Consider the following 22,342-nt stretch of genomic DNA (forward strand, 5'->3'; position numbering starts at 1 on the left):
GCATACATATCACAGACAGTTAGCTGGAGTGTAATCCTTTAATATAGTTCATGGATTCATTCTTAATTAGAAATAATAGCTACGTTAGAGTATGTAAATGAAACAAATAAAACAGAATAGTGCTGAAGGAAGGAAATTAGTTAGAAGCCACAAGAGTTCACATACAGACAGACAGACAGACAGACAGACAGACAGACACACACACTCACACACACCTCTGGGAGTGATGGGAGAGTTGCTGCCAGAGTTGTTGAGGCTGAGTTCAGCAGAGCTGGGACGGTAGTCTGTAAAGGGGGGATAGAGACAGAGGGAGGAAGGACGAAAACAAAGGATTAAGGGACAGAGAGAAGGCTTCAGGGAATTGCAGAGGCGCAAACTCAGGAGGAGAGGACACAATACCGCAGACCCTCAGCGTCATCGATCCCATAGATCTCTTACCTGTGTTACCATGGAGACCACCACCATAGCCGGCATCAGGGGACAGTAGGCGCAAGTCGTCATCAGAGTTCAAGCCTGATGTAGGAGAGAGGGAGAGAGAGAGAGAGAGAGAGAGAGAGAGAGAGAGCGGGGGGGGGGGGAAGAGAAACTGTTTACTATTTTAATCTGGACAGACATAGGGGAAAGAAGTAGATTCAGAGTGATTTTTCAATTTCACAGACACGGAATGCCCTTTTACCCAAGCAACAGCATTCTGACGCATAGATCCCTCATTTCCTCCTCGACTTTCTTTCTGCTGACTAAAATAGAATTATCCCTGAAGCACATGAGAAATCTGCCACTGTCACTATACACTGACAGATAAGCTTCCTCAACACAAACCCTTCAGATATTTAAAAGTGAGAGAAGAACCCCTTCAAATGGCCCTGACACATCTTATTTATAACTGGTTTCAGACCAGCAGAAAGCCCTGCATGACTGATTTGGGCAGAGCTGACACAGTGAGCTGCAACATGCGTAGCCTTAAGCCACGGCTCTTTTCCGGAACATGTTTATGTATCTGCCTCTGCCGAAATCTTTTGTTTGTGGAGGGGAGACATGTTTCTAGAAACTGTAAATAAACCTTCAATTAGACTGAGACGCTGATTATTTCATCCACGGGAAGTTAAATGAGGTTTTCCAAGAAGCGGAAAGCCTAGGATGATCCAGGAGGGGTCACGCCTACATGTTTGTGGTTTTTGCTTGGTCAAGCCATGTGTGTTGCAATACAATCAAGAAAAGCACTTCCACAAGGTTTTATATTGCTTCACATATGCAGGAGACCGAAAGCTGAAGTCTATACACATCTCTCAATATACACCAATAAATTAGAGAAGGTAAGAGACTGGGCTCTTTGGAAACAACCTTTTTTGCCCGCAAATAACATCAGTCTTCAGAGGCTTTAATGGACAGATTTGCTGCGGCATGCGAGTCATGTCCAAAAATTTGTAGGATAGATATCATGTCACTGCATAGATTGCCAGTCTGAACAACGCATGCATCTTTTGAAAAGGTATAATTATGTGTATGCTTATCACTGAAACAATAAAGTGTGTGTGTGTGTGTGTGTGTGTGTGTGTGTGTGTGTGTGTTTGTTTGTTTGTTTGTGTGTTCCACAGGCAGTCACTAGTCTAATGGACTGTAGAGCCCTCTCCCATCTCATCTCTAACGCCTCACCTCTTGTTCTTCTACTTGACCTAGGGTCAGCGGTGTGGTTGAGGGGGGTGGAGCAGGCAGGACCTCCGCCCATCTCCCCTCCCTGCCGGCGCCTGAGTGGCAGCTCTTCATGGCCATTCACGCTCTCGTTGCTGCCCCCTGGTGTCCGGTAGATGTCCCTGCCCCGAACCGCCACGCCATCGGCGTATGCTAGAGAAGATGAAGAAAAATGGAAATCAGTCACAGACAATCTTCATTAACAATGGGTTGCTGAGCTAACGAGGGTAACAGGCACCGGCATCAACACGGGCACAGGTGGCAGGGCACAGAGACAGTGGTTTGGCGTGGCATGGCGTCGCAGAGGGCACAGATGTGCGGGTGAGAGTGTGGGTTAGAGCAAAAAGGGGCCACACGTGTGGGTTAGTGCAACACAAAAGACAACAAAAGCATTCCGAGAGACAGCTTTGCACGAGGCCTGGGAGGCCATGACAGAGCCTACTGAGGGCCACAGATAAGATCATACTCAAGTCTCCTGAGAAGAACATTTTTACAAATGAGGCTGACTGCAGAGAATATTACGTAACATCTTCACAATACGTGCAGGAAAAGAGAACACCAAAATAGCTCCACTAGTCTGTTCCCTTACCTATTACAGAATAACAATGACAACAATGTGCAGTGTTATTGATGCATTGGTAATAGTCACGTTCACTTTTCACAATAACCTTATTGTGACAAAGCTTAGAGCTTATTAGTCCATCTGATAAACCATCACACACTAATTTTTTACACCAATCTTCCTTTTACTAAATTTTTATCTCTTGGTCTCTGACACCGGTCTCAAGTCACACAGCGCAAACACCTTTGTCTTTTTGCTGGTGGAGTTATCGGCAGTTCTTTAAACGAATCTATTCCTGGCTGAGCGGACACACACACACACACACACACACACACACACACACACAGTTGACAGTCGTGGCCCCGACCCGAGCACCAGCTCCAACCCAAGGGGAGGGCCGAGGGGAGATGGTCCAGTTTCCAGGACGCTTGGCTCTGGACTTGTCTGCCACTGAAGCATGGCATTGGGCAGTGGTGCGGAGAGCAGTACCACTAACGCTAAGACTGCTGAGAAAACCAGCAGTGGGTATTAAGAAGTGTGTCTGTGTGTGTGCCTGTGTGTGTCCCTGTGTGTGTGCCTGTGTGTGTGTGTGTGTTGGGGGGGAGGGGCTGAGAGTTGCTAAGAAACAAATCAATGTCCCTCCATCTTCGTGTTTGTCCTGGTAAGACCAGACAGCTCAGGATGCGGGAAGCACTCTAGCCTGATTAACGAGTGCTCAGAAGAGCTCCAAGGGTGTCCACGGGAGGGCCTCGAGTGTGTGTGGGCAGGAGAGTGAAGAGTGGAGAAAAGAGGAGAGGAATGTGAAAAGATAATGTGGGAGGAGGACTGTATTAGGTGATAAAGGAATGAGGAATGAGTGAGGTGCTACCCAGAGATGGAGTGAGGAATACAATTGGAAATTAATAAGGCATAAAGACTTTGGATATTATGAGATATTATGAGAATACTTATGTATTCTCTCATTTTATATCTTTAAAGAAAACGATCAAATTCTGCGACATGATGTATGCCATCTCCTACCCAAACTCCTGGTATGACTAAATTAAATCTTATGACTTTTCCAAAACGTTCAACGAATTTACTGAATTCCATGATTTCTCCAGGTCTGGATTTTACAATTCCATAACTTTTCCAGGTTTTCCATGACCATGGGAACCCTGCAAACCCATTAATCTCACTAAAGTTTTGATGTATAGGAACCTAACCTAGCTCCTTTTTAAGCTTTTTTAAGTATTCAGTAACTTAAGTAATCAATAAGCACCACAATGCAAACCACTATTGCATGTATGCTAAAATAATTAGTCCACTAATTGCATGCATACCATCTGTATAGGCAGTATGCTTTAAAGACTGTTAGCTAGGCAGGCAGCAGCAACAGGCTGGGAAAGCAACAACAACAGCACTGCTTAGAAGCAAGGCACTCCATAAATCACCTTCAGTCCACACACACACACACACACACACACACACACACACGTCTGTATCTGTCTGAGTGCAAGGCACTGTGATGAAGTTGTTGGCTCTCAGCATCCTTCCTCCAAGCAAGCGAATGAGATTTCTATTGACTGAGGAGATGAAATGCTTGAAGGAGCCTGGACACACACGACGCCGACGCCACTTTTGAACCCAGTCAAACACACTCCACTGCACTCGACATTTGTGCTTTAACACAAAGCCGAAAAACACACACTCCGCTGGCCTACACACAGGTACACACGTTGCTGTGAGGGGCACACACACACAGGTCTAAGCAAAATGTTGAGGAACACAGGCACACACGCAAGCGCACACACACACACATAGACACACACCTCTTCACATGCAGCGGTGAAGAACAAATACAGACATACACGCACAGACGGGCCAACACTCTGCTGATGTACACACACACACACACACACACACATACAGGCCCCTCACATAACCTTGTGAGGAACACAGACACACACACACACACACACACACACACACACCCATACAGACTGCAGTGGCTGACAGTGGCCCTGTTTGGGTGAGACAGAAGCGGGCAGAGGAACCAGGGCTGACCAAGTTACTTACTGCACACTATAGTCTGTGGCTCGTCCAGAGTTGGGTTTGAGAGTGACCCAGAGGCCTAATAGTACCCAAGAGGTCAGAAAGGGCCTCCCAAGGACTGAGTTACAGGTATGTGTGTGTAGGTGTGCATGTTGGTGTTTTTTTTTTTTTTTTTTGGGGGGGGGGGCTACATGTGCACATAATGTGAACTTTATACATAAGTCAAATAAGTGAAGTTACATTAAGAACTTCATCTGTGAGTGTGTATGTAAGTGTGCGAGTGTAGCATTGCTGGTTTTAGGGACATTTTACAACTACATGCCAAGAATTTGTTGGGTTTCCTTCAAATGTGTGAAATGTACTAAGGAGTTCATCTTGTGCTTGCATAGTACATACATATATGGACTCCAGCGTCTGTCTAAACTCTAATGGCAGAATGGCGGTAGACTGAAACGGAGGTGAGGTGTTAAGAGTTAAATAGTGACTGGGTCTATATGGACAGAGATGGACATGACTAGTACTGGTGTTGGTGGTGGTGATAATGATGATGATGGTGGTGGTGGTGGTGGTGAAGATGATTTGGGTCAGAACTGTTCGATGGATGAGACGGGCTCTCCGGACGGGCAGCCCGGCAGGAGGTCGGAAGAGGACCAGAAGCGCAGGCGTCTGGACAGAGAGTGGCGGGAAGAGGTGGGGGTCCGGGGTGGCTTTTGGATTTTGTCCTGGCTCTTGCTCCGCAGGAAGCAGAACCGCTTGGGCGCTAGAGGAGGGGGCACCAGCGGAGTACAGACAGGGTTAATATGGACAGAATGTGATGAGAGAAAGAGAGAAAAAGAGAAAAAGAGGGATGAATGAGAAAGAAGAAAGAGTTCTATCAGAGAAAAAAAGGTTAGACCAGTTTTTACAAAGAGGAATTGTTCAAAACCTGAAGAGAGAATTGATTATAGGCATGCAACATTATAGTATAGTCCAGAAAGATATACTCTTGAGGAAGATATACAGTAACGTTACTGATTAGTTGAAAGTAAAGGCTCCAAATTTGGAGTGGAGTGTTTGGCAGGAAACCATCACCATGAGGAGATAAGGGAATCAGCATATAGCCATTCTGCCCCCTAGTGGTCAATGCTGAGGCCTGCATGATATGTGCAACAGCTGGGATCCATCTAAAGAATACAATCCCCAATACATCATACCAAGGCTCATGAGCGAGTATCTGTCTCACAAGCAATGGGAATTGATCCGCCTCTTGGTCCTTGTAACACACAAATACACACACAGCACTCTGCCTCATCCTTAAACACACATGATCCTCACACTAGCACACACCAAACAGTTTGTCTCTCTATCACAAACTCAAAAACATGCTCTCACACATGCCCCCTCACACACGTTTAAACGCTCTCACACACGCTCTCTCACACGCTCTCTCACACACGCCCTCACACACGCCCTCACACACGCCCTCACACACGCCCTCACACACGCCCTCACACACGCCCTCACACACGCCCTTACACACGCGCCCTCACACACGCCCTCACACACACGCCCTCACACACGCCCTCACACACGCCCTCACACACGCCCTCACACACGCCCTCACACACGCCCTCACACACACACACACACACACGACACTGGAGCCTACCTTTGCTGGCGTGTGACGGCGTGAGAACAGGGGACTGCAGATGGTTCTCCTCCGGGGAGCGGCTGCCGGCTGAGTCCAGGCTGAGGCGCGACATGCGTGGGGGCAGCGGAGGGGGCGGCAGGGGCGGCGGGCCGTCTGGGCAGTCAGGCAGCAGGGGAGGGGGGTCGGGCAAGGGGATGTCGGGGGGACAGCGGGCTCGGTCACGCTCGCGGGGGCTCTCCTTCTTAGGCTTGATGAGTTTGGCCAGAGCCTTCGCACCAGCCCAGTGGTTACGTCTGAAGAGTTTCACACACACACACACACACAAAACATGTTAAGACTGCTCAGTAGTATGCATGTATTGCTTCACCTTCTCAGCAAAAGAGACAGTCCTGGTTCTCACTTTTTGGGTGTGGGGTCATAAAACTTGTACTGGTCCATGATCTTCTCCTCCAGCTTCTCTTTCTGACGCCGCAAGGAGTTCAACTTATCACTGGAGGAGAGAAACAGAAGTTCAACTTATCATTAGATGAGAGAAACAGGACCCTGCCATGACTCGTCAACATACTCATACAAAGTATACTTTAACTTCAATACCATACATAGAAATCTCTCTCTCTCTCTCTCTCTCTCTCTCTCTCTCTCTCTCTCTCTCTCTCTCTCTCTCTCTCTCTCTCTCTCTCTCTCTCTCTCTCTCTCTCTCTCTCTCTCTCTCTCTCTCTCCTCTCTCTCTCTCTCTACAACACACACATAGACACACACACATAGACACAGACAGACAGACTCACACACACACAGACTCTCTCTCACAAACACACACACACAGACTCTCTCTCTCTCTCTCTCTCTCTCTTTCTCTCTCTCACACACACACACAGGCTCTCACACACACACAGGCTCTCACACACACACACACACACACACACACTCACATGTACTGCTTCTGCTCCTCGTGGTAGAGCTCCTTGCTCTCCATGGTGCGCTCCAGCAGTGTCTGGTTCTGCTGACTCAGCATCTGGATCTGACTGAGCAGGTGGTGGTTCTCCTCCTCAAGGTTCCCCTTCAGACGTGTCAGCAGCTAGCAGGGGAGGAGATGAGAGCACCGAGGGGAGAGGGGAAAAGGAAGGAGAGAAAGAGAGGGACAGAGAAGAATAGGACAGGGAGGAAAAAAGGACAGAAAGTGTCCAGAGGGGTTAGAATATTGCGCTGCATTTTCAGCAATTTTTTTAAATGCAATTTTAGGGCAGCTGGTTTGAAATTGGAAGAAAAGGTGTCCATCTAGCTGCTGACAGTGCAAATATTTTTGTGTTGGCAGCATAGTCTGATGCATTTTTTTTACCACCTTTTTACCTCTGCCAAGGAGATTATGATTTCCCTTTTGCCCTTTTCTTTTGGTTGAATGGTTGTGGTTTGTTTGCTTGTTAGCAGGATTGCACCCAAACTTGTGGCCTGACTGTAATGGAACTTGGTGGAAAGGTGTAGCATAGGCCAAGGACAAACCCATATCAGTTTGTGGCAGATGAGATTCACAAGGCAACTGCACACTTTTTGTTTTCACTAATGATGCAAGATATGGCATTAGTTGGCATCACTTCCACTACCATTGTGAGATAAGGCATTAAAGGGGACTGCCAGGCCCTAGTGGAGGTCTGTACTTTACTGAGTGCCAGTTTTTAAATGTATTTACCATTATGTAGTTTGTATACAATGAAAAATAGTAGTTTATAGTAGTTTATAGTTTCCACTGAGTAGTTTGCATACAGATCATGTATATTACATTCTGAACATGTCTCAGTTTAATACATTTGGGAGAGTTTATTCTCCACCTCCGACTCCTCCATCGTCCTCCTCCTGCACTCCTACCTCACAGTGGTTGTCCAGCTTGGTCATGGAGATGTCCAGGCCCTGGTGCTGCTCCTTGAGCTGGTCAAAACGTGCCTGCCAGCGGTTCAGCTCCAGCTGGGCCGAGTTCAGAGTCGTCTTCAGCTCCTTCGTCTGCACCTGCAGCCCGTCGTACTCCTGACGCAGCTGCATGTGGCTCTGAGACAGTCTGCAAACACACACACACACACACACATAATTAACACGATTAATGTTCAACCTAACCTTTCAAATACATCTTTATACATAAACTGGTTTCCATTATTAAAGTTGCAATATGTAAGAATGACCACTAGTGTTTAAAACTGGCATTACAGTCCAAAATCGAAACATTTGAGGACATTAAGTAGGCTAATATGGCAATTCATGTTTCTGTAATCTCTGATGCCATATTATGGTAATTGTATTATTTATTACAATAAATATCCAACATATAGCACCTTTAATGACACTTTTTTGGGACATAATAACCATTATTGGGGTTTTATAAGGCTTCACTTTGGTGTCACTATTTCTACCTCTACCTGATATTATTACACAGCTGTTACGCTATTACACACTAGAGGGCGCCACATACATACTGATCAAATGCGAAGAAAGTGCACATGCTCTGCACATCTGAATAGTTTTGGAACATTAAAACATAAATGCCTTCATAAATACAGTTTTAAGTGGCAAGTATAACTAACAGATCATAGTATAACTAATGTGTGAGTTCTACATGTGTGCTTGTGTAAGCAGGGCTTCTCACTGGTCCATCTCCTCTCTTAGGTTGTGGTTCTCCGCCAGGATGAGAGTGTTCTTCTGGATCTCCTTCTCCAGACTCTCCCTCCCTCTCAGCAGACTGACCTCCAGAGCCTCCATGCCATCCTTCTGCTTCAGCAGCACCTTGTACCTGCGCGCACACACACACACACACACACACACACACACACACACTCAGTCATGGGAATCCCCTAAAGAGGCATTTCAATTTGATTTACCAACCGCTACCCCCTCCCCCGAAGACATCTCCAAGCTATTTTAACTAGACATAGATGCACACTGATCTTCACACACACACACACACACAAACACACACCTCCCCCACAGGAACTGACTATAGTGTTAGTGACACTGTTGTTGTTAGGGTTAAAAACAGGCTGATTAAATATTGAATGTTTGTATGTCGTTTGGTCTCTCTCTCTCTCTGTGTGTGTGTGTGTGTGTGTGTGTGTGTGTGTGTGTGTGTGACATGTGGTGTGCGTCCTCTTCACAGCCCAGGCCACAGACGGGCGGATGATATTACAGCTGATTGGGCATCTGACAGCCGCCAGCTCTAATCCCTCAGCTGAGGCCCCAGTGGGGCCCCCTTTCCATTATACATGAGGCAGAGAGACAGAGACAGGGACAGGGACAGGGAGAGGGACAGGGAGAGGGAGGGGGCGGTCAGGCAAGGAGAGAGAGGGAGAAAGAGCAAGGTGGGGAGTGAGTGAGAGGTAGAGAGATTAAAATAGGAGAGAGAAAGAAAGAAAGAAAGAAAGACAGGGAAAGAGAGAGAAATAGAGAGTGCGTGTGTGTTTATGTGTGTGTGTGAGAGAGAGAGAGAGGGAGGGTGCAGTGATAGACAGGGTGAGAATGGAAGGGAGGGGGGAGTGTGGGAGGGTCAGAAGGAGAGAGAGAGGAGGGGAGAGGGAGAAAGAGGAGGGGGGGCTAAAGTCAGGGAGGAGGACCGTGAGGAGGGGAAGAGGATAACAGGGGGCACTTGGAGAACCAAAAGAAAGGAGAAGGGAGGACAGCAGAGAGGAGGATAGAAAGGGAGGGAGAGATGGAGAGCACTGACGTGAGGGAGGAATCATGAGAGGAGAGAGGGAGAGAGAGAGAGAGAGAGAGAGAGAGAGAGAGAGAGAGAGAGAGAGAGAGAGAGAGAGAGAGAGAGAAAGACAGAAAGATTTCTATGCAGCATTGGTTCCACTCATCACTCATCTGTAGTATTTCCACACTACCGCTGTGGACAATAGGCGAAACTTTCCAGTGGAAAAAGGGTGTGAGCAGGAGTTAATTTATGGATGGTGCCCGTTAACTGGGCTACAGAGATGGACAACAGACAGCAGATTCAAAACAAAGCACAGCCTGGGGAACTAGTACAGGTCACATTGAAAACAGCTTAATTTCCACTATAATGAACCTACTGAAAAGATAACCACTGTGAGTGAATTCAGAGACTGCTTACCATCTCACTTTCAGTATGTATATAGTTGGTTCTATGCTCCATGATTCACATTGCATTACTTGTAGAATGTGCATTGCAGTGCATTTCCCCGATAGGGCAGCACAGCTAGATGAACCCGCCTTTCGTTCGTATTTTAAAATAAATCCATGGATCACTGTCTACAACGTGTCAATCAAAAAGACGGTGATGTTAGCCAATGAAATGCCTGAGAAATTCAAATAAAAGGAGCATCAAGTTCTGAGCCCAAAACTCCTTTCTCCTCCGTCTACACACAAACACTGACACCACAGGTTTTTCAGGTTGAGGTTTTACAAAATAACTGTTTTCAGTGACTTAAAACGGAGTTTGCATAGAAAAAGATAAGGGTTTTAGAAATCCCCCGGTTTGTGTGGACGAGGCATTAATACTCCACTCCAGCAGTAAACTGGAGGGAGGAGATGGAGGCAGAATCAAAGCTCTGCCTCTGAGCTCTCTCTTCATGTGAGGGAGAAATGCTCTGTGGTGCAGGCCCACTTCAGATAAGAGGGGGGAACCTTAATCTGGATCAAGAAGCGGAGTGGTTGACACTACCACCAGAGCGTCATTCAGATCAACCCCCATCCCGTTAACCCAGGTCTGGCCCCAAAGAGTTGGCAGACGTGGATCATGTCTGTCTATCCAGTCATCTGTAGAAGTCTGTCTTTATCTGTTGGCGTGTGAGGAAGGGGGAGTGTTCTTGGCCCAAAAGTGATATGTAAAAGACATCAGAGAATGAGTGTGCTTCCTGCTGCAGTTTCCTGTTCCTGCGTTTGCATAGCTTTGTTCTTCGTACGCACCGATAGGCTCGTTGCTATTCAGCACGCAGACTCAAGCTCTGCGCCCCCTTGGCTGTATGTGTGAGTGTGCGTTTGTGCATGTCTGTGGTTTTGTATGTGCATGAATGATTGAGGAAGAGCACACAAAAGGGTTAAGAGTGTATGGGTTGTAAGGTGAATGACACACAATAAGGTCAAAGATCACAGGTTACGGGTCACAGTCTTCTTACTTTACCACTCTTGCTGGTTACCTGTGTGTGTGTGTGTGCGTGTGTGTGCGTGTGTGCGTGTGCGTGTGCGTGTGTGTGTGTGTGTGCTAGCTCACTTGCTCTCCAGGTTGCGATGCTCCTGCTCCAGGGCGCGCTGGCTGGCCTTGAGCGCGGTGTGCTGGCCGATGAGCGCCTCGTACTCGGCCGCCTGCCGCTCGTGCACCCCGAGCAGACGCTCGTGCTCGCGCAGTGCCCCCTCCTGGGCGGCACGTGCCTCCTCGCGCTCTCGCTGCAGGCCCTCCGCGTCACCCTCCAGAGTCTGCACCTGGCCCTGCAGCGTGGCATTCTGGGCCATCAGAGAGGCACTCTGGGAACTGAGCGTGGAGTTCTCCACCTACAGAATCAGCAGGAGGAGGAAATGAGAAATATTTCATGGCAAATAGATAGTTGAGACACTCCTACTTTAGTACGACTACAAGCTTTAAGATTTGGTAGCATTGTACATAGCATAATTTATATGTAAATTAGCATTAGCATAGCATTATAGCATATTTTAGTGTATGCATAGTTTGACTGTTTTGTTTAGAGATTAAACCTACTGGTATCCATCTGATAATAAAACCATGTGGTGGTGGTGTGTGTGCAAAAGAGTGAGTATACAGTACATAAGTGAGTAGTCTGGCCGTGTGTGAATGTGCGCGCACTACACACACAAACCTGTAGTTTGGCGGTTTGTGTGTGTAGTGCAGTATTGTGTTCCTGTAGAGCGGCAGCTTGTCTCTGTAGTGCCAGCGTCTGTGCGTTCAGCTGGGAATTCTGGGATTCCAGCGTGCGCTGCTGCTCCTTCAGAAGCTGCTTCTCAGTCTGCAGAGCGGCATTCTGGGTAGAACGAAAAGAATCAAACCCAAGATCAGACCGTGTAGAAATCAGTGATGTACCTCCAAAAGCAATCAAATGACATCACATGCTCTGTGTTTATTTTATTTGCTTTAACACAGGTATTTACAGCATATCGGACAGATTAATTCTTGCTTGTGCTAAAACCCTGTGCTGAAAACTATGGCAGCAAATAATCAAAATGGTTTCCCAAACGAGGGAGTGATGACCTCTACCAGAACTAACAAGTCATAATTCAGTCCATCTTTGAAGTAATTTTTCAAAGACCTTCCATCAGAAACAGACTAGGCTGGCCCCTCATATGCTATTGTAATCAGGAATATTCTAGAAGATGACCTACATTCTTCTCCACATCGATCAGCCGGTCTTTCAGTTTGAGGAGCTCAGCCGTGGCCTCCCTATGCTCTGTCTCCCATTTCTCCTTTCCTGCCCGGACTGCGCCCTGGCCCGTTGCATTCTGGGAACTCTGGGTGTGGGCTGCCTCCTCCTCCTGCCTCTGCCTCAAGGCCTCCAAGGTCTTTTTCACCTGAGAGGGGAAGGGGCACAGTAGGGGGGATATACCCATCAGTAACACAACCCTGAACAATGAACATGGGAGGCAAAAAAAATAATTTGTGTGTGTGTGTGTGTGTGTGTGTGTGTGTGTGCATACCGTGCTAAGCTCTGTGCGCAGCTGCAGGTTGAGGTTGCCAGACTCCTCCAGACGAGACTCCAGGCCTTGGATCTTCTCCTCACGGAGCTCCAGAGTCTTCTTCAGCGTCGACTCAATCTTGGACTCCAGGATCTTGTACTTACTGATGGCACAAAAGCACACAAACTGGACTTTATCCCATTGACTTTATATGTCCTCGTGGACTTTTTATTACCTCATCAACTTTATCTCTGAATAATTGGTCTGCAAAAGTTTGATTGTTGAAGTTATGGGACAATATACTTTACACATGGTTAAACTCATAACTATTTCCTCTCCTCCTTTCTTCTTGAGTTAGCCAGAGTTTTGGTCTCATGCCTGATATTCTACAAGCGGACAGACAAACTACAAAGATTTATGCTTAGTATGAACCTCTGCATTTCACTAAGTTGTTGGCCTAAAAATCTGAAACGTTGGCCTCGTCTACCACTTGGCCCAGTAATCAAGCTAGATATGGGCTCCAGGTGCAGCCAAAACACAGGCTGTGTGTCATGTGTCATGTCTGCCTTTTCTTTTTACAGAGTTTTTACTTCCAAAATATCAAGCCATGTGTTGTCATAAGCCTAGAGCAATGGAAACTCAACACTGAAGTCCATCCAAGAAAAGAAAGTCAATATTCCAACTTTCCTCCTCTCTTTTCCCTTTCTTTTTCCCCCTCTCTCCCTTTCTTTCCCCACACACTCTTAGTCTTGCTCACACTCCCACACATGCAAACACACACACACACACACACACACACACACACACACACACACACACACACACACACACACACACACACACACACACACACACACACCCAAATCCATGACTTGGTGCCCCTGGAATGTGTTGTGTAGTAGTACATTTCTCTAACTCTGGGTGATTAGGGTAAAAAGGCTTGCGTTTCATTGAGCACTAATAGCGTGGAGGAATGTTTTGGGTCGCGCCCAAGCATGTTATCACTCCTGTGTGATCCCGCTCTCAGATCCTATTAACACTTCAGACCCGTGGGCAAGGTGAAAGAACTGGACAACTTAATCTCTCTGAACTTAACTTTCACTGTTTTGCCTGAAAGGTGCCGTTTACACATCTCCACAGACGTTTCCTTCTGCTAGTTTATTGTTCTCTAAATGGCATGTGAGTGGTTTTGGAAGTCCGTCTAATTATATTATGCGCTTTGATAGGGTTTTTAACTATTTTTGGCATCGAGAACGGTGTAATGACGGAACATTCCAGAGAATATTAAAGAGGGCACAGCACGCAAGCATGCATGATTGTGCACGAAGCTAACCCTGATGTAATGACCACTTAATGGACATGAACAGGCCAGGTTGAAATCCCTGACGCACACACACACACACACACACACACGATCACTCCACAGCAAAGCACAACACTGAGAGTGTGGAAGAGACTATCTGAGCGAGGGATAGAGACCGAAATGGATAGATAAAGAGAGCAAAAGTGACAGATCAACAGAGATTGTGACAATAAAGAAAGAAGAGCAAGAGGTAGTGACACTAAACTAAAGAGAAACTAAATAAATACGTCACTGCACACCACCTAGATACTCACCGACTGCCACGGTCGGAATGAGGCATCCACAAAGACAGAAAAAAGCACAGAGCATGTCTTCACCAACAACTCACACCCACACACACTTCACAAACATCACATCCATCTCTCAACAGACCCATCAGAACACCCCACCCTGGGCCATCCCTTCACAAGAAACTAATCTCTAGTCTCCTCCATTAGCGGTTCAATCCCACACGCCCAGATAACCACAAGAGCAATCAATTCAAGCACATCTTCCACTTCCCACTGCGACTCCAATGAGATTAAAGCGTGTCAGGTTGGGGATGCAACAGCACTAGAGAAAATGACACTCAAGTGGCTGTGGGAGGGAAGCGTTCACGCTTGTCCTTGCAGTTGTGGTGTCTAGTGTGTGTGTGCGTGTGTGTGTGTGCATGTGCGTGTGTGTGTGTGTACGTAACAGACAAGTGAGAGTGTCTAAGAAAGTGTGAAGGTGTGTGTGTGTGTGTGTAAGTAAGAAAGAGTGTGAGCGTCAGCGTCTGTGTGAATAAAACCGTAAACACGCACCTAGAGAATGAGAATGTGTGAGTGTGAATGAGTGCGTGAGTAAGTGTGTGCAAGTGTGTTTCCCTACTTGTCTTCACAGCTGTGCTCCTCCTGCAGCAGTCTCTCGCGGTTGAGGCCGATCTTCTCCAGCTCGTGGCTCAGGGTGTCCAGCTCATTACACTGCTGCTGGACCTTCAGCTTCTCATTCACCAGATCCTGAGGGACACACAACAGGACACACACACATGGTCAGAGAGCCAGCGCATGCACTTCACTCATTACCAGACCAACACCTTCCCCTTACACACATACTGTACATCTGGTCCAGCATACCGACAAGGCACTGCAGATCAGCTAGCATAAGGTCATGAAAAGTTGTTGTGGCCATTTGTTTCCATACTTGTTCCATAACAGTTCTATAATTGTACATAATTGTCTAACTGTATTCCCCAGTCCTATTATGAGTTTCAGAGGAGAGAGAAGAGAACATTATTTTCTTTACATAGTTTAAGGTTGTGTAATTAAATGTTTTAGTTCCCTTAGTTACTGCTTAAGTGTCTCCTCACACCTACACTCAGTCAAGCCCATCCCTCTGTCCAGCTATGGTAACGTTACCTCTCGGAGCGTGGCCAGGGTCCTCTTGTCGATGGTGGCCTGCTTCTGCAGCTCCTTACTGTCCCTCTCCAGCTCCTTGGCTCTGCTGGCCGTCTCCTTGAGCCGGACCAGCTCCTTGCCCATGGCGCTGCCCTCCCGCTCCAACACGGCCATCCGCTGACCGCTCTCGTCCAGCGCCGCCTCCTTGGCCTCCAGCTGCTGCCGGAGCCAGCGCGCCTCCCTCTCGGCCTGCTTGCGCTCCTTCTCGGCCTGGGCCAGCTCCTGCTCCAGGCCCCGCTTCTCCTTCTCCAGGGCCTGGGCGCGCCGGCCCGCCGGACGGGCCTCCTGCTCCAGCTCGTGCCGCAGCTGCGCCGACGTCTCCTCGGCCTGCTGGAGCTCGCGCTCCACGCTCTGCAGCTTGGTGGACGTGTTGTCCAGGGTCTGCTGCAGCCGCTGGGTCTCCTGGGTCAGGCTGTTGCAGCTCAACTCCAGCCGCTCAGACCTGCAACCAGAGAGCAGTGTTGAGGGGAACTTGTTTATTATGAGGGCTCGATTGGCAATTTAAATTGTTGGATGCATGATGATATAGATGTTATAATAGAGAGAGATAATTTCTTTAAGGGGCACCAAAGGGATATATATAAGCTGATAAGATTTTATTACGATGGAGCACAGCAGACTGTGATCTATATACTGTGACCAAATTCTCTGACAAAAGGTCATCATTATCAATGCATGCAAAAAAAATAAATAACACATTAGGCTTCATACACTCTGAACATACATACAACTGAACAAAGCTGTTACAAATTACACAAGCCACACAAACTCAACCTAATTTAAACCCATAAATAAACCCCATCCCCCTCCACTTGACCCATGACCTCTGACCCCACCTCTTGGCCTGCGTGCGCAGCTCCTCGAGCGTCCTCCGGGTGTCCTCGCGCTCTCTCTCCAGCTCCTTGTACTCCTGCTGGAGCTGGGCGAGGCGCACCGAGGCTGGCTTGAGTGCCTCCAGCTGCCTGCGGAGCTCCAGGTTCTCCTGGTCCAGCTGCCGCTGCTCCTGCTCTAGCGTCCCCAGCCGCAGGGCCGCGTTCTGGGCCGTGTCGGCTAGCTTCTTCAGCCGCCGGTTGTCCTGCTCAAGCGTGGCGTTCTCGCGCTCCAGGGTCTCGGCGCGGTCGCAAGTGATCTTCAGAGAGGCCACCTGAAGGACAGGTGAAGGTGTGTGGTTGGTTAGGATCTACCAGGTTCACTTCACTCCTGGTTTGAGTGCCACAAAGCCCCTCTGTCTAGCCTGACTACACCTCTGAAAAAGCTTTGTTAGAACCCCTCTGACTAGACCTTGAAGCTAGCTGAAGTTAGCTAGTAGCAATTATACAATAGTTACAAGACACATCTATGTTCTATGTTTCTCACAGATGCTCAACATGAGGTCCTCCAATTAAAACTGTGATTCCCAAAACTCCTTCCACTGGACACGGTAGGACATATGCCACACTGGACAATCACCCTCATTCCCTCAGGCACAATACACACACAGCGCTTTCAGTTGCCTTTGGACATGAAAATGCGCTATAAATACAGTTTACTTGACTTGACACACAGACAGAATCTCCCTTGGTCAGCTACCCTTCTAACGTCCATTCCTACACCCCTGCTCCTGGCCACTGACCTCTCTCTGCAGCTGCTCCCTGGCCCTCTCCACGCGGCTCATGTCCCTCTCCAGCTCGTCGCAACGCTCGGCGCGCTCCCGCAGTGTCTCCAGCTCCTTGGTGGCCTGCCGCTGCTCGGCCTCCAGGCGCGCCAGCCGCCCGCCCGTCTCCGAGATGCTCTGGTGGAGCGCCCGGTTCTCCGTCTCCACCTCGCGCACACGCGCCTCGCTGTCCACCTGTGCCCGCCGCCGCAGCGAGCTCACCGCCTCACTCAGGTGCTGCTTCTCCTGCTCCAGCTCAGACAGCTGACGTATGCACACAAACAAACAAACAAACAAACAAACAAACAAATAAATAAATAAACAAACAATAAAACATACAGATTAGTCATTGTAATCAATGTTGTAAGTCATTTTTGTTGGACATTAGTTGGACAAAATTCTACAACTCCAAGATCTGACCAATAAACAAACAAATGAAGCCGATCATTACAATCAACACTGTAAGTAGGTATTCTTGGACTCATTATTTGAAAGTCCCACATCCTTTACGGAAACTGATGGGACCTTATCCTAATGTATGACTGAGTGTGTGGTGTGTGTAGGTCGTTTGGAGTGGTGTGAGAGCAGACCTGCTTGTCTTTGTCTGCCTGCAGGCTCTCCATGGCCTTCTCCAGCTTCTGCTTGTCCTTCAGCAGGTCCTCACCCAGACTCTCCATGTCCTGGTTGGTCTGCTTCTCCTGGTCCAGCAGTGTCTGCAGACGCTCAAGCTGAGATGGACGGACGGACACACAGAGTTGTTTTAGGAAAACAGTTCAATCACTATCCAACAGGGTTGTGCACAATTTGAATTGCAATTCTGCTTCCTGTTTGCTACCTCAATTGAAATGCAAGAACTTAATTGGAATTTAAGAGCCAGTTTCAATTCAATTCTGGAATTTTGCACAAGCCTGCTATTTAACAACAATATCCAATAATATCCAACAACAAAAACAAGACTGCAAGATTAGATTGAATAACAAGTGGCAATGAGTGAAAAAGGTCAATGTGTCAAAATTAAATGCTTTGCCTATATGACTTAAGGACCTCCAATGGGAATTCTCAGAAAGATTCTTGGTCAAATCTTTGTTTTGTCATTTGACAATTATCTTACAGATACAAAGGCATATTTGATCAACACATCAACACCTCCTCTGAATGAAACACGCATACAACTTCTTCACAGAACCTTTTCCTCTCAGAAAACACAGTTACTGGGTGCTGCTTGCCTGGGTCCCAGTAGGAGTGTGTTGCGGTGGGCCTTACCTTCTTGCTGAGGCCCTGGTTCTCGCGCTCCAGCTCCTGGCTGTGCAGCTGGCTCTCCTCCAGGGCCAAGGCTCCCTGCCGCAGCTCCTGGATGGTGCTTTGCAGGCTTTGGTTCTCCTTCTCCAGCTTCAGCAGCCGGCTCGACGCCGACTCGTTCAGCTCCAGCACGAAGGACTTGCGCGCTGTAGAGAGAGAGGAGAAAGAGAGAAGAGAGAGAGAGAGAGAGAGAGAGAGAGAGAGAGAGAGAGAGAGAGAGAGAGAGAGAGAGAGAGAGAGAGAGAGAGAGAGAGAGGGTTTTTAATTTGGGTTGAATTGTGTGGAAGGGTGTATGTGTTGGTGGGGTTATGGTGGAGATGGATACATAGATACATAGGAAGCTAAAGAAATAAGGTCTGTGCTCTGTGCATTTGTGCAGTGTGGTCAGACATAAGGGGATGACCATAGGGAATGTGTATATACCCCAAAAAACCACCTGCACTACACTAAGACTATCGAGCATCCATTCATACAATAAAGACGACAGCAGATGGAGAGGCTGTGGATGAGATAAGGGACCCTTGGTGTTCTGACTTTGAGAGGACTGGATGGAGATAAGAGTTAAACTGAGGTAATGGTAGGTTTATTCATAATATCCACTGAAATATAAAGCTAGAATGGTTGGCAAGTGTGTTTGCTTGTAAATGCCTGTAAAAAGTTCTAATAACCCTCAGGTACAACGTACAGTTTTACTGCACTGTGACATACATTTCGGAAAAGTAGGTCAATAGCATCAGCTATTTTCCATAGGAATGCAAAGCAGCGTGTGTAGAGTTCATTGACAGAGAAGACATGTGACTGTTGACTAACCCATTCACATCTAACTGTAATGATCAGCACAATTATTGTATATATTGCATGCATGAATTTGCATGCCATTCATAAAAGCAAGTGTGTGTGTGTGACTGTGTGTGTGTGTGTGTGTGTGTGTGTGTACCCTCATTGACGTCGTTGTTCTTGGAGAGCTGCTCCAGCTCCCAGCCCAGGTGAACGGACTCGTTCATGCTCTGCTTCTGGGAGATCTCCAGGAGCATGTTCTCCTCCAGCAACTCCTCCAGACGCTTCTTATCCGTGTCCCGGTCCTGAACACACACACACACACACACACACTTAAAATATACAGCCATACCCACATGGGTTCACTTCTCCAAACATCAAAGACTAGCTGCAATCATCCTAAAATCCAACCACCAGTGTTCCCAAAAAACCTAACCACAGGTCATGAACTCATGGCCTACTGAAATAAACACACACAAACCACTCTAACAGATGAGTTCCTCTATGGATTGACCTGTGCTTTGCTGTTAAATCAATGCTTTCCTGTGAAATTTGAGAACTGAGGTCAATAGGGCCTTGTGGGCAGGTTTTAGTGTCACACAAGCAATCAGGAACATGAGTGCGCACACGCACACGCACACACACACACACACACACACACACACACACACACACACGACCAACAACTTCATCATAGGACTAAAAGAACCACATTACTGACTTTGGACACTTTATACTCCTATTATCCTGACTAATTACAATGAGACTGGTACAGCCGTTCCTAGATCAGTAGAGCAGAGCTCTCTGCAGTCACACACCATCTCCATGTCATGCAATTTGGAGCGCAGCTGCAGGTTCTCCTTCTCCAGCTCATGCAGCTTGTCACAGCGCCCCCTAGCTGTGGACAGCTGCTCCTCCAGCAGGGACTTGGTCTCCATCAAGGTGATGTTGTCCTCCCTCAACTCCTATAGACAGGATGCAAAGAAAAAAATTGTCATTGAAAGACGAGGGGTGGGTGGGGGTGTGGGGTTCAATGTGAGACAGACAGGTAATCGGGGAAGAGGGCTCTTTCCAACACTGCTGGCAGGATCTATTAACCGGAGGAGTCCTGAGCACCTTATTGATCAGTCCCAGCATGCCAACCACTTCCTCAACTAATGCTGAGACAGAGTCTCTGTTCATATGCCCTTCCTGTACAAAAAACAAAGTTCAACTCTGTGTGTTAATTAGTGTTGTAAAAGGAGAGAGGGGTGTAATTCATCTTCAATCTACCAAACTGGCCGACCTTCAGTGAGCGCTGATGTGGAGTCATGTGATCTGGGATGCTTTTAGTTGGAAGCATGTGTCTGTATGTAGGGTTATACTTGAGACTTTGAGGCACACTTGTCAACTTAACTTCGGCTTGAGATATGGCCTAAGTATGTGGTGTGAAATGTAATCAGGCATATGAGTGGGCACCTCTACACGGGTCTTATAGAAGTGGACATCATGCAGCCTCTCTTTGCAGCGGGACAGCTCCGTCTCCAGGCGGTCCACACGGCCAGCCCGCTCCCGCAAAGCGTCCACCTCATCCCGGTACGCCCGCACCGAACGAGCTTCAGCCAGCAGCTGCACATTCTGCACACACGTACACACACACACCACACAACTTATTGACAGATTGTTAATCATTTACTTGTCAATATACTTAGCAATACAATAACAAAATACTTGTCAACACCTAACTTCATCAAATCATACAAACCCATCTGGATGTATGGATTTATTGTACATACATACATGCACTGTAAAAAATGTGGTACAATTTTTTTTTGTTACGTGAGAAAGTAAGACATTCATGAGAAGAATGTTTTATCTTTCACTTAAAAATATTTATATTTTGAACAGTGACTTGCTTAAAGGATATTCATCTTAAAATAGTTCAGATGGCTGTCTGCCCTTTGGGAGTTCCCTAATGGAAGTCCATGGAGCTGAAACATTTATACTCAAACTTTGCACAGGGGGAGGGAAGGGAGCATAAATGTTTCAAAACATTTTTAGGGTTTTCAGATATAACTCATGAACTTGGAACATCGAGGAAAGTTAGACCCACAGGGAGAGTGAGTCTCGGGTGACACACACACACACACACACACACACACACACACACACACACACACACACACACACACACACACACACCTCTTGCTTGAGTTTCTGCAGTTCTAAATCCAGTCTTTCCACCTCATTCTTCGTGTCCATAAGTTGTTCAGTCTTCTCCTCCCTGCATTGAACATACAAACTCATTTGAGTACCCACTGGTCTACCTAGCATGGACAGCAGAAAAAAGCAAAATGCATGCTTCTAATTAACTGAAGGATACATTCATCATTCCTTTACTTGACCAATCACAGAAGAATATTCTTTTAATTTAATTGTAGAGCACAGTACTAAACACTAAACTCAAAATTGAGTCTGTTATACATTGGGATTATCCTTTGAGTAAAAGCATCTGATATGAAGATAAATAGGTAGTCAGATATATTGTGAATCTGGTAATCCTGTCACTTTTCCCAGCATCCTCTGGGTACTCACAGCTCCTGCCTGTAGCGGCGCAGCTTGGCTTTGGTGTCGGCCAGCTCCACGGCCAGGTGCTGGCGCTCCTCTTTGGTCAGTGGGCCGACCGGCTGCCTCTCGGGGCTGAGGCTGCCCAGGTGGCCATTGTGGGGCTGCTGGGACTGCAGGTAGTCCCGCTCCTGGGTCAGCTCCACCACCAACTACGAGAGAGAGAGAGCGAGAGAGAGAGAGAGAGAGAGAGATGAATGTCTAAACACAAGAGGTCATTCCAGGACACTATTGCTAAATCACGGAGCGCAAGTTAACAGGCCATTCTCCATCCCTAAACACACATGGCTTCAAGCACGGAAACCTGTTCCGCCTCTATTTCGAAACATGATTGAGAAACACTGCTCTAGGGGCCATTGAGATGATGAGGCACTTTTACTGCCAATGCACAATTAATGACTCTTTTTATAGTAAGCGATAATGCTGTTGAGGCAGATACAGCGGTCATGAAGGATATTGTATTGAGGTAACTTTCGGGCCATTCAAATTTCAACATTTTCCTAGACTATTTTTATAGTCCGTGAGAACCGCAGAGGCCTGTTATCTAACCTCAGAGCTCTCGTCTCGCTCGTCGATGAGCTTCCGCAGGTGGAAGGCCATGGTGCGGGAGAGCGGGTCCAGCTCCTCCATTGGCAGCTCGGCCACCTCAAGCCACTGCAAGTCGAGAACATTCTCTTGGTTGTGCGTCACCTGGGTAAGAGACATAAAAAGGTGT

At 47.4% G+C, this 22,342-nt stretch overlaps 1 protein-coding gene across 2 annotated transcripts in view; it reads right to left on the reverse strand.

Annotated features, from left to right (window-relative positions):
- Positions 1–22,342, reverse strand: part of ccdc88c (coiled-coil domain containing 88C) — a 57,483-nt gene that overhangs the window by 7,108 nt on the left and 28,033 nt on the right. Inside the window, exons 7-30 of one of the 2 annotated variants that reach the window (XM_042071746.1) lie at positions 22,177–22,317; positions 21,598–21,779; positions 21,205–21,286; positions 20,482–20,640; positions 19,842–19,988; positions 19,184–19,328; positions 18,211–18,392; positions 17,538–17,675; positions 16,927–17,211; positions 16,151–16,458; positions 15,276–15,756; positions 14,749–14,876; positions 12,558–12,699; positions 12,246–12,431; positions 11,726–11,887; positions 11,125–11,402; positions 8,545–8,688; positions 7,776–7,962; positions 6,845–6,990; positions 6,316–6,405; positions 5,934–6,208; positions 1,654–1,842; positions 439–513; positions 216–284 (exon numbers count right to left, since the gene is read on the reverse strand). In XM_042071746.1, coding sequence (XP_041927680.1) covers positions 216–284; positions 439–513; positions 1,654–1,842; positions 5,934–6,208; positions 6,316–6,405; positions 6,845–6,990; positions 7,776–7,962; positions 8,545–8,688; positions 11,125–11,402; positions 11,726–11,887; positions 12,246–12,431; positions 12,558–12,699; positions 14,749–14,876; positions 15,276–15,756; positions 16,151–16,458; positions 16,927–17,211; positions 17,538–17,675; positions 18,211–18,392; positions 19,184–19,328; positions 19,842–19,988; positions 20,482–20,640; positions 21,205–21,286; positions 21,598–21,779; positions 22,177–22,317 — 4,321 coding nt within the window. The remainder of the gene's footprint in view (positions 1–215; positions 285–438; positions 514–1,653; positions 1,843–5,933; positions 6,209–6,315; positions 6,406–6,844; positions 6,991–7,775; positions 7,963–8,544; positions 8,689–11,124; positions 11,403–11,725; positions 11,888–12,245; positions 12,432–12,557; positions 12,700–14,748; positions 14,877–15,275; positions 15,757–16,150; positions 16,459–16,926; positions 17,212–17,537; positions 17,676–18,210; positions 18,393–19,183; positions 19,329–19,841; positions 19,989–20,481; positions 20,641–21,204; positions 21,287–21,597; positions 21,780–22,176; positions 22,318–22,342) is intronic. The other variant, XM_042071747.1, reaches the window with a different exon arrangement.

This window comes from Alosa sapidissima, chromosome 19 (genome assembly GCF_018492685.1).
Source record: "Alosa sapidissima isolate fAloSap1 chromosome 19, fAloSap1.pri, whole genome shotgun sequence".
In the NCBI taxonomy this organism is placed as follows: Eukaryota; Metazoa; Chordata; class Actinopteri; order Clupeiformes; family Clupeidae; genus Alosa; species Alosa sapidissima.